The sequence below is a fragment of the Astyanax mexicanus genome, unplaced genomic scaffold (genome assembly GCF_023375975.1).
Source record: "Astyanax mexicanus isolate ESR-SI-001 unplaced genomic scaffold, AstMex3_surface scaffold_41, whole genome shotgun sequence".
Classification (NCBI taxonomy): Eukaryota; Metazoa; Chordata; class Actinopteri; order Characiformes; family Acestrorhamphidae; genus Astyanax; species Astyanax mexicanus.
The window spans coordinates 1,034,480-1,049,076 of record NW_026040051.1 but is presented as its reverse complement, the minus strand read 5'-3'; the positions used below and the strand labels follow the sequence as shown (position 1 = coordinate 1,049,076).

At 43.7% G+C, this 14,597-nt stretch overlaps 1 protein-coding gene and 1 long non-coding RNA gene across 3 annotated transcripts; one reads left to right on the top strand and one right to left on the bottom strand.

Moving 5' to 3' along the window:
- The first annotated feature begins 4,473 nt into the window (after positions 1–4,473).
- LOC125794544 (uncharacterized) lies at positions 4,474–5,617 on the top strand. Its single transcript, XR_007433645.1, has 3 exons — positions 4,474–4,896; positions 4,972–5,029; positions 5,530–5,617. It is a non-coding gene; the product is annotated as an uncharacterized LOC125794544 (long non-coding RNA).
- A 2,448-nt stretch (positions 5,618–8,065) lies between these two features.
- On the bottom strand, positions 8,066–14,026 carry LOC111189885 (sterile alpha motif domain-containing protein 3-like). 2 transcript variants are annotated; one of them, XM_049473617.1, is made up of 6 exons: positions 13,637–14,026; positions 12,180–12,256; positions 9,961–10,938; positions 9,590–9,742; positions 9,246–9,338; positions 8,066–8,784 (listed from the first exon to the last, which is right to left on the bottom strand). In XM_049473617.1, the coding sequence occupies exons 3-6, from the start codon at positions 10,936–10,938 to the stop codon at positions 8,497–8,499; spliced, it is 1,512 nt and encodes a 503-aa protein (XP_049329574.1). In that variant the 5' UTR covers positions 12,180–12,256; positions 13,637–14,026; the 3' UTR covers positions 8,066–8,496. The 2 variants fall into 2 exon arrangements, with proteins under 2 accessions (XP_049329574.1, XP_049329573.1); XM_049473616.1 differs by lacking the exon at positions 13,637–14,026 and having other exon boundaries at positions 12,180–13,562.
- Between the last annotated feature and the right edge of the window lie 571 nt (positions 14,027–14,597).

The following is a 14,597-nucleotide window of genomic DNA, read 5'->3' as shown; positions in this document are numbered from 1 at the left end:
GCTGCCCGTATGTTTCCTAGTTTCTTAGTCTGTGTTTCTTAGTTTGTTATCCCAAGTCTTGTTGTTTTGCGTTACCCGTGTTTTATTTGTTTTGATTGATCTTGTTTGTTAAAAAATAAATATCTTTGCACTTACGTCCTCCTCCATCCCTCAGTCTCCCCTGTAACATAAGACTCGACCGATATGGACGTAGCAAAGTGGAATGCCACGAGGAAGGCAGACCTGGAGTATCTCCGGTTCCTCGCGGAGCTAATTCGGGGGGATGAACCGCTCCCGGCGCCTCTCCGCGGGGTGGAGAGTGTCGGCCCAGCTCCAGCTAAGCTAACTAGCATGTTAGCTCCACCGCACTCTCCAGCCCGGCCGACTTCCAGCTCTCCAGCGCGGCCGGCTTCCAGCTCTCCAGCGCGGCCGACTTCCAGCACTCCAGCGCGGCCGGCTTCCAGCTCTCCAGCGCGGCCGACTTCCAGCACTCCAGCGCGGCCGGCTTCCAGCTCTTCAGCGCGGCCGACTTCCAGCACTCTAGCCCGACCGGCTTCCAGCTCACCAGCCCGGCTGGCTTCCAGATCTTCGACTCCGGCTCCGGAAGCAAGCTCCGGTCCGGTGTTGACAACCACGCCCACTGCTGAATCTGCAGCTCCTGTCCGGATCTTGGCGGCAGCCGCACTCTCAGCTCCCGCTGAAGCGGCTTCTTCGCCAGCGGTGCCAGCCGCCTCCAAGCCCGCGGTGGCAGCCGCCTCCACGTCAGCGGTGCCTGCCGCGCCCACGCCAGCAGGACCCACCGCCTTTGCTTCAGCGCTGCCCGCGGCTCCGGCCGCCTCTGCTTCAGCGCTGCCCGCGGCTCCGGCCGCCTCTGACTCTGTGCCCGCGGCTCCGGCCGCCTCTGACCCAGTTCCCGTGGCCCCGGCCGTCTCTGACCCAGTTCCCGCGGCCCCGGCCGTCTCTGACCCAGTTCCCGCGGCCCCGGCCGCCTCTGACCCAGTTCCCGCGGCTCCGGCCGCCTCTGACTCTGTGCCCGCTGTTACCCCAGTTCTTGTGCCTGGGGGTCCAGCCTCTGCTCCTGTGCCTACTCCCAGGTCACGAGCTCCTAGACCCGCCGCGCCTGCTCAAGCTGCACCCGCCGCGCCTGCTCAAGCTGCACCCGCCGCGCCTGCTCAAGCTGCACCCGCCGCGCCTGCTCAAGCTGCACCCGCCGCTACAGCCTCAGCTCCAGCTCAAGCACCAGCAGCACCCGCCGCTCCAGCCTCAGCTCCAGCTCAAGCACCAGCAGCACCCGCCGCTCCAGCCTCAGCTCCAGCTCAAGCACCAGCAGCACCCGCCGCTCCAGCCTCAGCTCCAGCTCAAGCACCAGCAGCACCCGCCGCTCCAGCCTCAGCTCCAGCTCAAGCACCAGCAGCTTCTGCTGCTCCAGCCTCAGCCTCAGCTCCAGCACCTGCTGCCTCAGCTCCAGCACCTGCTGCCTCAGCTCCAGCACCTGCTGCCTCAGCCTCAGCTCCAGCACCTGCTGCCTCAGCCTCAGCTCCAGCACCTGCTGCCTCAGCTCCAGCTCCAGCACCTGCTGCCTCAGCTCCAGCACCTGCTGCCTCAGCTCCAGCTCCAGCACCTGCTGCCTCAGCTCCAGCACCTGCTGCCCCAGCTCCAGCACCTGCTGCCCCAGCTCCAGCTCCTGCTGCCCCAGCTCCAGCTCCAGCACCTGCTGCCCCAGCTCCAGCTCCTGCTGCCCCAGCTCCAGCACCTGCTGCCCCAGCTCCAGCTCCAGCACCTGCTGCCCCAGCTCCAGCTCCAGCACCTGCTGCCCCAGCTCCAGCTCCTGCTGCCCCAGCTCCAGCACCTGCTGCTCCAGCTCCAGCGCCAGCAGCTCCCGCTGCTTCAGCTCCAGCTCCAGCAGCTCCCGCGGCTCCGGCCGCCTCTGATCCTGTGCCCGCGGCTCCGGCCGCCTCTGACCCTGTGCCCGCGGCTCCGGCCGCCTCTGACCCTGTGCCCGCGGCTCCGGCCGCCTCTGACCCTGTGCCCGCGGCTCCGGCCGCCTCTGACCCTGTGCCCACTCCCAGAACTTTGTATGCCCCCAGGCCTATCCCCAGGCCTGCTCCCAGGTCACGGGCTCCTAGGCCCGCCCCAAGGCCCCCGGACCTCTGCCCAAGAACTGTGCCCAGGCTGGCCCCTCTAACTACCCCACAGACTTTAGCCAGTCCTGGGCATCCCCAAGTTTTGTTTGTTCCCGTGTCTCTCCCTGTTTTGGTCCCTGTCTCAGTTTGTGTCCCTGTACCCATCTCAGTCTCTGTTTCTGTTCCTGTCCCCATCACCATGTTCTTGTCCGTCCCTGTCCATGTATTTGTCCCAGTTCCCCTGTCCAGTTTTGTCCAGTCCCCGTCTTCTGTTCGGTCTGCTGCCCAGTCTCCGTCTCCTGTTCGGTCCCCTGTCCAGTCGTTTGTCCAGTCCTTGCCCCATGTCCAGTCTGTGTCCCCTGTCCAGTCTCAGCCCTCTGCTCGGTCGTTTGTTCAGTCTCAGCCCTCTGCTCGGTCGTTTGTTCAGTCTCAGCCCCCTGTCCAGTCTCCGTCTACTGTCCAGCCCTGTGTCCTGTCCCCTGTCCAGTCCCAGTCTCCGTCCCCTGTCCCGTCTCCATTCCAGGTCCTGTCCCCGTTTCGTGTCCAGTCTCATGTCCAGTCTCAGCCCCTGTTCGGTCGTTAGTCCCGTCTATGTTCCCTTCCTCTGTTCCCTCTCTCTCGGCGCCCCTGGCAGTGGCGCCGTTGAAGGGGGGTTATGTTACAGTTTAGCCCGTGTCTGTCTTCTGTTTCTCCCTCGTTTGGTCTCTTGTGCTCCTGCCCCTCTGTTTTCCTGTCAAGTGTTCCCAGCCATGTGCTTGTGTTGTTGTTTTTGTCTCCACCATAGCTCCGCCCCAGCCCTGCCCTAGCTATTAGTGTTCTCACCTGTGTCCTGTTTGTAACCCCGCCCCCTCGTCATCCCAGCCCAGGTGTTTCTCACTCCCCTCCTGTATTTAAGCCCCTCTGTTTGAATGTTCAGTGTCGAGTCTTTTGTATTTTGTATCCTGTATATTTTGTATCCTGTATCCGAGATCCTTAGTCTGTATGTATCCTTGCTGCCCGTATGTTTCCTAGTTTCTTAGTCTGTGTTTCTTAGTTTGTTATCCCAAGTCTTGTTGTTTTGCGTTACCCGTGTTTTATTTGTTTTGATTTATCTTGTTTGTTAAAAAATAAATATCTTTGCACTTACGTCCTCCTCCATCCCTCCGTCTCCCCTGTAACAATAGATGATTCAGTATCTATTATGAATTATTCAGCATCTACTATAAATTATTCAGCATCCGCTAAAAATTGTTCAGTATCTACTATGAATTATTCAGTATCTATTATTAATAATTTAGTATCCACTTTAAATGATTGATTATCTGCTATAAATTTTTCATTATCTCCTATTAATTATTCAGTATCTACTATTAATTCTTCTGTATCTGCCATGAACTTTTCAGTATTCACTATGAATTATTCAGTATCTTTTATGAACTATTTAGTGTCCACAATGAATTATTTAGTATCTACTATTAATTATTCAGGATCCAATATAAATGATTTAGTATCTACTATTTATTATTCATTATCTCTTATTTATTATTTAGTATCCACTCTGCAATACTCAGAATCCACTATGAATTATTCAGTATCTACTCTGCAATACTCAGAATCCACTATGAATTATTCAGTATCTACTCTGAAATATTTAGTATCTACTATGAATTAATTAGTATCTACTATTAATTATTCAGTATCTCTTATTAATTATTCAGTATCCACTCAGAAATATTTAGTATCTACTACAAATTATTTAGTATCTACTATTCATTAAATTATTACGTTTTTATATAAATTACTTAGTATCCGCGATGTATTATTCAGTTTGTACATATCCAGTATCACCTTTGATGAATCCAGAGATAATGTGGGTGTATAAGGTTTATTATTATTATTATTATTATTATTATTATTATTATTATTATTATTCAAAAACTTAAAATATACAATACTAATACTTTTTGTTGTCTATTGAACCATCCTATCTCTAGCGCGAAACTATTTATGCGTATTATAAACGCATTGACGCAAATAAACCTAAATATTTCGGCCGCAGTAAGTCCTAAAATCACTAAAATTGTATGGCTATATCGGACAAATGTTACGATGTTAGCTACTGATTTTGGTGTCAATTGAACCATCCTATGTCTAGCGCGAAACTAAAACGCTATTTATGCGCAATATAAACGCATTGACGCACATAAAGCTAAATTTTTTTAAGGTTGCGCTACTGCGCATGTGCGAACTTGACGTCGGCAAGAAGCAGCAGCATGATTGGTTGCCACGTGACGTGACGCACCATCTACCTGGTGGGACATCACTATTTTGGCGCAGGCGGTGTGTTGGATAGACAGAAAGTAAGTACAGCGCTTTGCGGTGCAAATTTGACTATTGTAAGTCAATTTCAGGAGAAAAATGTCTAATTTACAGTAAATTTGGTTAACGGAGTACTGTTAGACACTGTAACGTTATGTTTGAAGCTTGTTTTAGTTAGGAACAATGTTTAAAAAGGGTCTATTTTTATTATTATTACTTTTTATTATTATTATTATTTTAGAAATGACACTGTAACGTTACGTTTGACGCTTGTTTTAGTTAGGAACAATGGTAATGCGATGTAATGTAGTGTGATATGGGACTAGGTCCATTGCTAGCTTTTAACAGGTTATCTATTCATTTTTTTCTTTTTTCTTTTTTCAGAAATGCAAAATCTAACAACAAGGTGCAGGTTTTGCAATGCATCATGTGCCAATGTGGAAATCCATTTGGCCATGATGCATGGCGTAACCACAATAGTGCAGCGAGTTCGAAAGTAAGTATTATTTTATTACTTGAATTGTTATATACTTACCTTTAATTCTAACCCTTAATTGTTATATTTGTGTAGTATACTGAGGACACATGCAACACGTCACCTATACTCTGGCCAGCTATCGCCTTTTTGGGTAAATATATATATATATATATTTTGTTATTTAAATGTGTTATGTACATTTATTTATGTTAACCCTTGTGTGGTGTTCTGGTGTTCTGTCCCTGCGCATTTATATTACATACAGTATGTTTAGCCAAGGGCTAATAAACATTGCTTCATTTGTAAATTTGAAACTAAACAAATTTTCTACTCAAATCTTGAGTTTAATTCATTTTCTTTTACATTTTATTAAAAAACTAATAAAAAAAGAGTAGCACTTTTTAAAAGAAATGTAACATAAAAAAGGTAAAGGGCAAATATTAACAATGTAAGCTGTTTATATTTCTTGCAATTTAGGTGAAGCGAGCATGTGTAAAGCATTTTAATGTAGAATTGCTTAATTTAGCTGAATTAAATACAAGTTACAAAAGTAAACGAGTGACAAAAATATGAACACCACACAAGGGTTAAACAAATGGTTCTAAATTAATACTATTTTTTTCTTCTTCTTCTTCTCCTTCTTCTTTGTAGACTCACACTCTTGCATTGGAATTATTTGGCGAGGACTCCTGGGCTACAGTTACAAGGCCAAGGGGCCAGGAGGAGGAGGTGGTGAAGAAGGAGGAGGTGGATGGGGGCCAGCAGCAGCTGCAGGTGGTGAAGAAGGTGGAGGAGGTGGAGGAGGATGGGGGCCAGCAGCAGCTGCAGGTGGTGAAGGTGGAGGAGGTGGAGGAGGATGGGGACACTCCACACACTCCACACACCCCACGAATTCCATACCACACACACTCCACACCCCACACACTCCACACTCCACAGCCCCCACCCTACACACACTCCACACCACATTCTCCATACTACACACACCGGACACACTACACAACTTAGTAACTATTTGACAAGCCAACTTAAAGTTTGTGAATGAACTTTGCCTTTTCTAGTTGTTATATACTTACCTACATTTTTTTTTTGTGTCTATTTTCAGAAAATAACAAAGCTGTGAAGAGGAGAGAAGCTGTGCCCCAATAACGTGTGTGTGTGTGTGTGTGCGTTGATGTTTGTGCGTGCGTGTGTGTGGTGCGTGTGTGTGCGTGTGTGTGTGTCTGTGTGTGCGTGGATGTGTGTGTGTGTGCGTTGATGTTTGTGCGTGCGTGTGTGTGGTGCGTGTGTGTGGGTGTGTGCGTGTGTGTGTGTGTCTGTGTGTGCGTGGATGTGTGTGTGCGTGTGTTTGTGTGCGTGGGTGTGTGTGGTGCGTGTGTGTGCGTGGGTGTGTGTCTGTGTGTGCGTGGATGTGTGTGTGCGTGTGTTTGTGTGCGTGGGTGTGTGTGGTGCGTGGGTGTGTGTCTGTGTGTGCGTGGATGTGTGTGTGCGTGTGTTTGTGTGCGTGGGTGTGTGAGTGCGTGTGTTTGTGTGTGCGTGGATGTGTGTGTGCGTGTGTTTGTGTGCGTGGGTGTGTCTGTGTGTGCGTGGATGTGTGTGCGTGTGGGTGTGTGCGTGCGCGTCATACAAAATACATATATATAAATATATATTATATATATATATATATATTATAAAATATATATTTTATATATATAAAATATATATAAAATACAATTGATATATGTATAAAATCTGTTGCAATAAACCTTTTAATGTTGAAGAAATGTCTCTTTGTCCTTCTATTAATAAAGTAATTGCATAGTAATAACTTTGTAAAATGAGTTTAATTATATTCAAATAGGTAATAGGTTTTAATGCGGAGAATTGGTAAGTCAAGGTAATGCCCTTTATGTGGGTGTATAAGGTTTATTATTATTATTATTATTATTATTATTATTATTCAAAAACTTAAAATATACAATACTAATACTTTTTGTTGTCTATTGAACCATCCTATCTCTAGCGCGACACTAAAGGGTGATTCTCACGAAGACCTTCACATTAACATAAAAAAGTTTTTCACCTCATTGCAGCGTTTTTTCAAGTTGAGAACGTAAAATAGAATGTGTATTTTACTATTTTGAATATTTTTCAATATATATATTTTTTTAAATAGAATTTTATCATTTGAAGCTTATAGGATCCAGAATAATTCTCATCACCGTTACAGTAAATGAAGAAGCTAGATCAACGGTTCAAAACATTTTTTGATGATTAATTTCATATTTCCACAACATATCCCATCAACTTAACAGCACAGTACCTGACAATTACTTTGATCTTGTTTTTTTATTTATTTATAGCTAAGAAACTCATTACCGAAACAACATTTGTAAAATATATTTTAATTTTTTAATTGATGGACATGATTTTAGAATATGTTTGATCAAAAAAGTGACAACAAGTGAGGGATATAAACTTTTTTTTTTTTTTTTTTTACATTTTAGAGCCATAACGGTAATGAGAACACAATAAAACGGTAAAACATGGAACCAGAAAAACAAGCAAATTTCAGTGAATCAAAAGATTAATCAAAAGAGTAAAAACATCAATGAAATTGTTTTATATATACATAAGGTTGCGCATGTGCTAACTTGATGTCGGCAAGAAGCAGCAGCCTGATTGGTTGCCCCCCATTATACAGGTATAAGTGGAAGCACACTTCTTCACTAGTTCACTTCTTTCCCTACAGACTGCTGATCCAGGAACACACCGCTGAAGCTCTACACTGTAAGCCCGGATAAGTTGAGTTTACTTAAAAAATTTGAGGAAACCGGTTGCCTTAAAAAAGTTAAGTAATGGGCAATGAAAACTTAAGTTAACATAACTTAAAACATCAAGTTAATACAACTAAATGGTAAGTTGATTTAACTCTTTTGTTTTTGTTACACCAATTCATTTGCCCAACAATTCTACTTAGTATCTTGAGTTACAAGTAAACAAAAAATTTGATTTCTTCTTACTTTTCTTTTTTATTAAACTTTACTTAAATATTTGTATAAATATTCATGGAAAAAACAGACCAACAATTACATTATTTGTGTTTTATTTCAATTTCATTATATTAACATGAAATACAACAGGCATATCTCTTGTAACTACAAAACTGGAAAATTAATGTTCTTGCGAAAGTGTTCATTTAAAAACTGGAATATACATTTATGAACAGAATGGACATATTTACCTCAAAAACACCTCTTAAAATGTAACCAACTAACTTGACAGTACATTAGTACATTGCTTATGTTCTCAAGCAGTAACATGTGAAATTCTTCCATGTAGCAAAGTGCGTAAAATTCGAATATTTTCTAAAATATGTTTTCTAAACAAAAGTTCTTACAAGTCAAATAAAACATTTAGACTTTAAAACATTATTTGTATGTCAAGTTTGCATGCAGTGACATGTCCACTTAGCTTCCATTTATAAACACAAGAAAAAGGTACTTACTGGATGCATAGACAAAACTTCCTTCCACTAAAACTAAAGCCCACAAATTTTAGGGTGCTGCAAACAGTGCAAAAGAGCCAAACAAACCAAGAAGTTTACATGGAACCAGAATCATCCTGAATCTCTTTTTACACAGCAAGCTTATTTTTTAAAGTCTGAATTTTGGGTGGCAGCTCACGACTACCCAGCTTGAGCATTACCTGTTGAATGAAGCAGAAACTGTTTTTCATGACCTTAGGGTAGTCCAGGTGCAGAGCATAGATCAAGCCAAAAAGAAGACAGAAGGCCTGTGGTAAGTTGGCTAGGTCCTCCATCACCACATTGCCTTCCAAGATGATCCCCACTTTGGATGGGTTGAGCTGAGGCTGTTCCTGATCAACACAGAGGAGTCCTACTGGAGTCCCGCTGTACGAGTCCTTGTCAGTTGCATCATAATACATAAAGAAAAAAAATGAAAAAGAAGAAAAAAAAAACAAGCTTATTGATGCAATCCACCAAATACCAGATTTGACAAGTTTTTCCAAACTGCCTGTTCCTGAATTGCTAATATCTGAAAACAACACAATTATGTCCAATAACAGATTTTGGGTAATGTAAATTAGCAAACTAATGTTTTTTTTTCCAATTTGGCCATACATAAATCAATTAGCCTAATCATGATTAACTGAAAGTGCAAGGCCAACATTCCTAAAAACTCTCTAAATGTATTGTTACAAACACATGCTAAAGTATTCTGGATTCTAAAGTATTGGATTGAACTGACCGAAAAAAGCAAATTAATGAGTTTCCATTTATAGTATTGCCACATCCAAAACAAAAAGAGAGTTTTCATTAATAAGTTCCAACTGGGGAAAAAACATTTGTGACTGTTACTTACAGAGGATGTTTTAAAGAAGGCAGAAGGATCATCCCCCAAGACGACTGGTAGCCCCCGAAGACAGAGGCACCTGAGGCATGTTGGTTCAGTGGTCTGCAAAAAAGTGGATGTTTGTTAATGATACTTTTTTCTATTGATCTAACCAACAATCAGAGCGCATGAAAGCAATAAGCAAGAGGAAATGACACAAGGAGAGATTAAACAAAATAGACAGAGGAAAAGGCAACATGAGAAGAAGAAAAAGGATTAAATAAAAAAAATGGACAAAAAGGAAACAGGAAAAATAAAAGATACGAGAGAAAAAATAATAAAGTAATCAAAAAATAAAAAGCAATACAACTTACCTTTGTCTGTCGCAAAAGGTCAGCCAACAGCTGGCCAGCAAGTCCTTTCTTCTTTGAAAAGAGATCCATCAGCCTTGGAGCGAACTCATCGAGTGCGTCAAAGAACACTTCTTTGAGATTTTTTCCAACCACTCTGGTAAACTCACAATATATCTAAAATACAAAGCAAAGCACATCATGTAAATACCTGTTGTTAAATGTACCCTAAAACATCAAGGGATTTGTGTCACAGCATTAAGAAGAAAGCCAGGAAAGGCATTAGGAGAAGTAAATATCTACAACAGAAAATGCATACATTCAGACAATTCAAACATACAATTAAATTCAAAACTATAATCTTTTGTTTTTCTTAATACTTAAATCATACAAACCTGACTTTCTGTGAAAAGTGCTGGCCAGCGATGTACCACCTCGCTGATGGCAGGCTTGTCTCTGACCACTTCTTTTCTCCGAAGAGCAAATGTCACATCCATTTCTTTCTTAACAAGGGAAATATTTGGCTTGGACTTCATCATTTCATGAACCAGAATCTGACGAGCTCCTTCCAGGTTATGGTCATCCATCCCCTCTGGATAGTCAGGTAGGTAATTTATTTCCCCCTTCCTTGGTTTCTTGATGTCTTTGTTGGGGGGGTCACCATTTGTAGTTTGTCTTCCACGCTTGCCAGCATTGACGGAGACATCAAGTCGACCCAGCTGCCGCATTTTGGTCCTGTAATTACCCATCTTGAACTTAAGGCTGTTCTTCCATCCATCACAGCCAGAAGGTGAGCCCGATTCTGCAAGACATGGGTGTGCTTGTACCAAGGCTTTTGCAACAGTCTCAAAATCTTGTTTTGTTGGGTATGCTTTAAATGCATACATTGTCTCAGCCAGTTTCTCCAAGATGTCATGTTTTAGTTCTTTTGTCACTTTAAGAAAGGTACCATCCTTCAAGTACAATAGGTTACCTTGACGAAGTCTGTACTCCACATCCACCGAAAATGTAGGGATGTCAAAAATATCTGGCCAACAATGACTTCTATCCAGAGAGGTACTGGACAGGATGTCAGTGTCTGCATGGCTGCTTGCATCACTAACTGATTCAGTTGTTATTGGAACAAACTCAATTATGGGGATGATTTTGATGCTTGGTTTCTCTGGAAGTTCAGAGATATCTGTAAGGTTACAGAGTTCATTGTTAAATTCAGGGTCTTGGTACTGTAAGGAGAAGTTGTAGTTTGTTTGTAGAGTGCCTTGGAGCCAGCCAATCAAATCGTCCAGTGTGTGAGGTCGTGTTGGCATTGTCATCTTTCTTATATCTCCATCAGAGACAATAACCCTCATGGTTAAGGTATGTTGTACAGCCATCTGGAAAAAAATAAAAGATAATAAAAAGGTATTTAGCAAATAACATATCGTTTCAGAGTTACCATAAGTTCCCCTTGTACCCTGTATACAGACAAAGGGAGGACATCGTTCAGCTCTGTGAGCTTCACCACACACATTGAGGGCGTGTCATGGTACTGAAGTTGGTAAGATCTCAAGTGTTCACTGTACCATGATGTCATTTTGTGGCAAACAAACTGAATTTCTGCGTTTGCTGCAAGAATCTTTTCTATCTGGGCGAATCCTGGAAGACATGAGGAGGAGCCAGTAGAAAGTATCATGCCTGGATTATACTTTACACCATCTAAACAGACAGATGATGCAACAAGAACTGACCCTGGCTTTGGAAAGTTTTCAGTGATTTCCCTCTGAATATTCAAAGGGAAAGAAGTGAGCAAAGCTGGAACAGCCTTTGTTACCTCAACTGATGGTCTGAAAAATGAGCTACAGTCAAGGTGGTAGCTGAGCGCTTTTTGGTGTTTGGTAGCAAGAGTCATTGCAACATTTTTGAAGTTTTGAGCATCTCGAATTGCCTTCTTGAAAAACTTGTGCTTTCCCTCAAAGCGCATTGTCCACACCTCACACAGTGGACCAAATTTCCTTATTTGCTGTGGGTAGTGTTCCAAGTAGTGATGCTTTGGTTTTAAACGAAAATCTGGAAATGTTGACTGCAGCACCTCTCGGTGTTCTGCTATCTTACAGTCCAGGAAATGCAGGGTCTCTTCAGTATGCCTGGGTGCCACAGCAAGCTCAAGAATGTCTTTAAGAAGCATGAGAATTTCCCATGTGTTGTCACCCTCAGGGATACAGTGTCCGATAAGAAGTGGAAGGAGCCTTATGAGACACCAGTTCTCATGGGCATTTCCACCAATGGTCTTTTTACTGGAAAATCCCTTTCCAATAATCTGGGGTCTGTTTGTTTTGTCAGTAAATGTATAACTGAAGTACCTGATGGCCTGATTTAGCGTATCTAGTGTAAAGTACTTCTTCGCTATCAGGTCTGTCAGACACAGGGACAACTCAGTTGGAACAATACCTTCCAAGATATCGTGCAGGATATCAGGAGGGTAACCACTAACAACATGGAAGTGCTCAAGATTTTCAGTTAACGGACATGCTCTTTTCAGACCATACGTCTGACACAGTTCTGGGTCCATGTTTACCTCCTGTACTTGTCTATCATGAGAGTCTCTGTCTCTAAGTTGAAAGAGACCAGAACGTACCTCTAATTGTTGAATGTCTCTCCGACTTGCCAGACAGAATCTGCAGAATTTGTCAGTCGTGAAGCTCTCCAAAAATCCTGCAAGAGAGTGGGCACCAAGATTATCAGCGGCAACATATAGGACTGTGCCTTTCACACTTGCACCTAGTTGCTCCAGATAAATGCCATCTTGTTCCAGCAACTTTAGATCATAAATAAGTGGCTGAAGCACTTTTGCATAACCACACTGTTTAACAGTGGAGGTATTGCATAGCAAGGCAAGCTGAATTGAGCTGAGGGTTGACCTGTATTTTGCAGGCATGTTGGCAATGACCCAATATACAGCACACATTTTATGCTTCAACTTTGACGTTCCAAGAGGATTGGCTACTTCAAAGTCATCAATATAGAGGCCAAGGGCAATTGTGAATTCACCTTTTGTCAAAAGAGCATTTTCCTTAAAACATAGCCCATCTCCATATGATCTGTATTCTTGCGGGAAATTGAGTCCTTCTGACATGGCTTTGTCCAGAATGTCATTTTTGTTAAGCAACTTCTGGAGCATGTGAATAATGGGAACATAAGCAAGAGGTTTCTGGCCTTTTTCCACAACATATTCTATGGGGCTTACCAGTGGAAACTCCTTGCGTACATAGGCTGCTCTCCTTTTAGATGTTCCTAAGGGTCCATTTGTGGCACAAAATGTCAATGTGTTACTTTCTGACACAGCACTCATCATTTCTTTCAGTACTGTCTCACTTACATCTGTATAATATTTCTGTAACACCACCCTCACTCTGCTTTGTAGAAGTGGCTGTGACAGCTCATTTAATTGACAAAGCTGTTGAATCACTTCTTGCACAGCACTCTCGGGTATGTGCAAAATCGTTTGCATCTTTAACAGAAGTGATGCAAAGTTGTGCTCCAGCTGTCTTCCTAAATCACAAAGATCACTCTCACTGGCTTCTTCACTTAACTCTTCAAATTCCTGTGCATCGTCAACATGCGGCATGTTTTCTTGTACAGCATCAGTGCTATGGTCTGCATAATCGCAACCAATAATGTCTGGCTTAAAGCTCTTCCAATTCTGGTGGTTGTGTACTTTACTTTTGTGTGCTTTGTAGGTAGAGTAGACACTGCTCTCAAAGTTACAATCTTTAAAAGGACACCTCACCTTATGGTTTACTTTAAAGTGTACAGTATGCAGGTGAGTAAAGAAGTCAGTCTCAAAACAAGACTCAGCAAACCCACATGATAAACAGCTAAACTTAACTGGTACATCTACACATGGTTGGGGATCCAGACTTTTTGTGTGAAGGCGGGACAGGTGAACTTTAAGTGCATTGAGTGATTTAAATGTACAGACACATTCCTGATATAAACAAGGAAATGGTTCTGTCCTTGCAAAACTTGCATGTTTTATCCTGTAATGCTTAAATAGCTGTGCTCTCTTTTCACACGTAAAATGACAATACTTACACTTCCAGAGCATCTCTCCTTTTGGCTGGCAACACACTGTAACAAAGAACCAAGAAAAAGCTAGTTTAACAACACTATAATTATATTACTCAGCATTTTGAGATTATTACACTGAACATAAAATCATAACTACATTTAGCTAAACAAGCTTCCTTCTAGAATTGTATAAACTTGCGACAGAAGTTAGTCAAACAAAGGTTTCTTAGACATATGAATATGAATTCTACCAGTCAGGTTATAAGGAGCAGTAAAGCCACTCCGCTGAAGTACAGTGTTATAAGGGTGAGTTTCAGTGAAGTTTTCGAGGACTGGGTGTAGCAGTGGTAGCATTAGCGCGCGGAGCCGGCGGGAGAAGCTCGAGGAGCCGACGGGCGGAGCTCGCGGAGCCGACGGGCGAAGCTCGCGGAGCCGATGGGCTCGCGGAGCCGGCGGGAGAAGCTCGCGGAGCCGGCGGGAGAAGCTCGCGGAGCTAAAGGAGGTGGTCGGACGAATGTAACGGAGGCGTGGTGAGCAGAGCTAGCAGTGTGCTAGCTTGGCTAATGCTAACCAGATGCTCCCTCTGGGTTTAACGACGGGCGAAGCTCGCGGAGCCGACGGGCGAAGCTCGCGGAGCCGACGGGATCGCGGAGCCGGCAGGAGAAGCTCGTGGAGCTAAAGGAGGTGGTCGGACGAATGTAACGGAGGCGTGGTGAGCAGAGCTAGCAGTGTGCTAGCTTGGCTAATGCTAACCAGATGCTCCCTCTGGGTTTAACGACGGGCGAAGCTCGCGGAGCCGACGGGCGAAGCTCGCGGAGCCGACGGGATCGCGGAGCCGGCGGGAAAAGCTCGCGGAGCTAAAGGAGGTGGTCGGACGAATGTAACGGAGGCGTGGTGAGCAGAGCTAGCAGTGTGCTAGCTTGGCTAATGCTAACCAGATGCTCCCTCTGGGTTTAACAGGGCAGTTGAAAATGCGTTTCTTTAA

Excerpts from the sequence above, each read along its gene's own strand:
- LOC111189885 (XM_049473616.1), bottom strand. The coding sequence starts at position 13,169 with ATGCCGCATGTTGACGATGCACAGGAATTTGAAGAGTTAAGTGAAGAA. Across the intron at positions 10,939-12,179 it reads GAGACATTCAACAATTAGAG|ATGGCTGTACAACATACCTT; the intron begins GTACGTTCTGGT and ends ATTTTTTTCCAG. Across the intron at positions 8,785-9,245 it reads CCTTCTTTAAAACATCCTCT|GACTCGTACAGCGGGACTCC; the intron begins GTAAGTAACAGT and ends GCAACTGACAAG.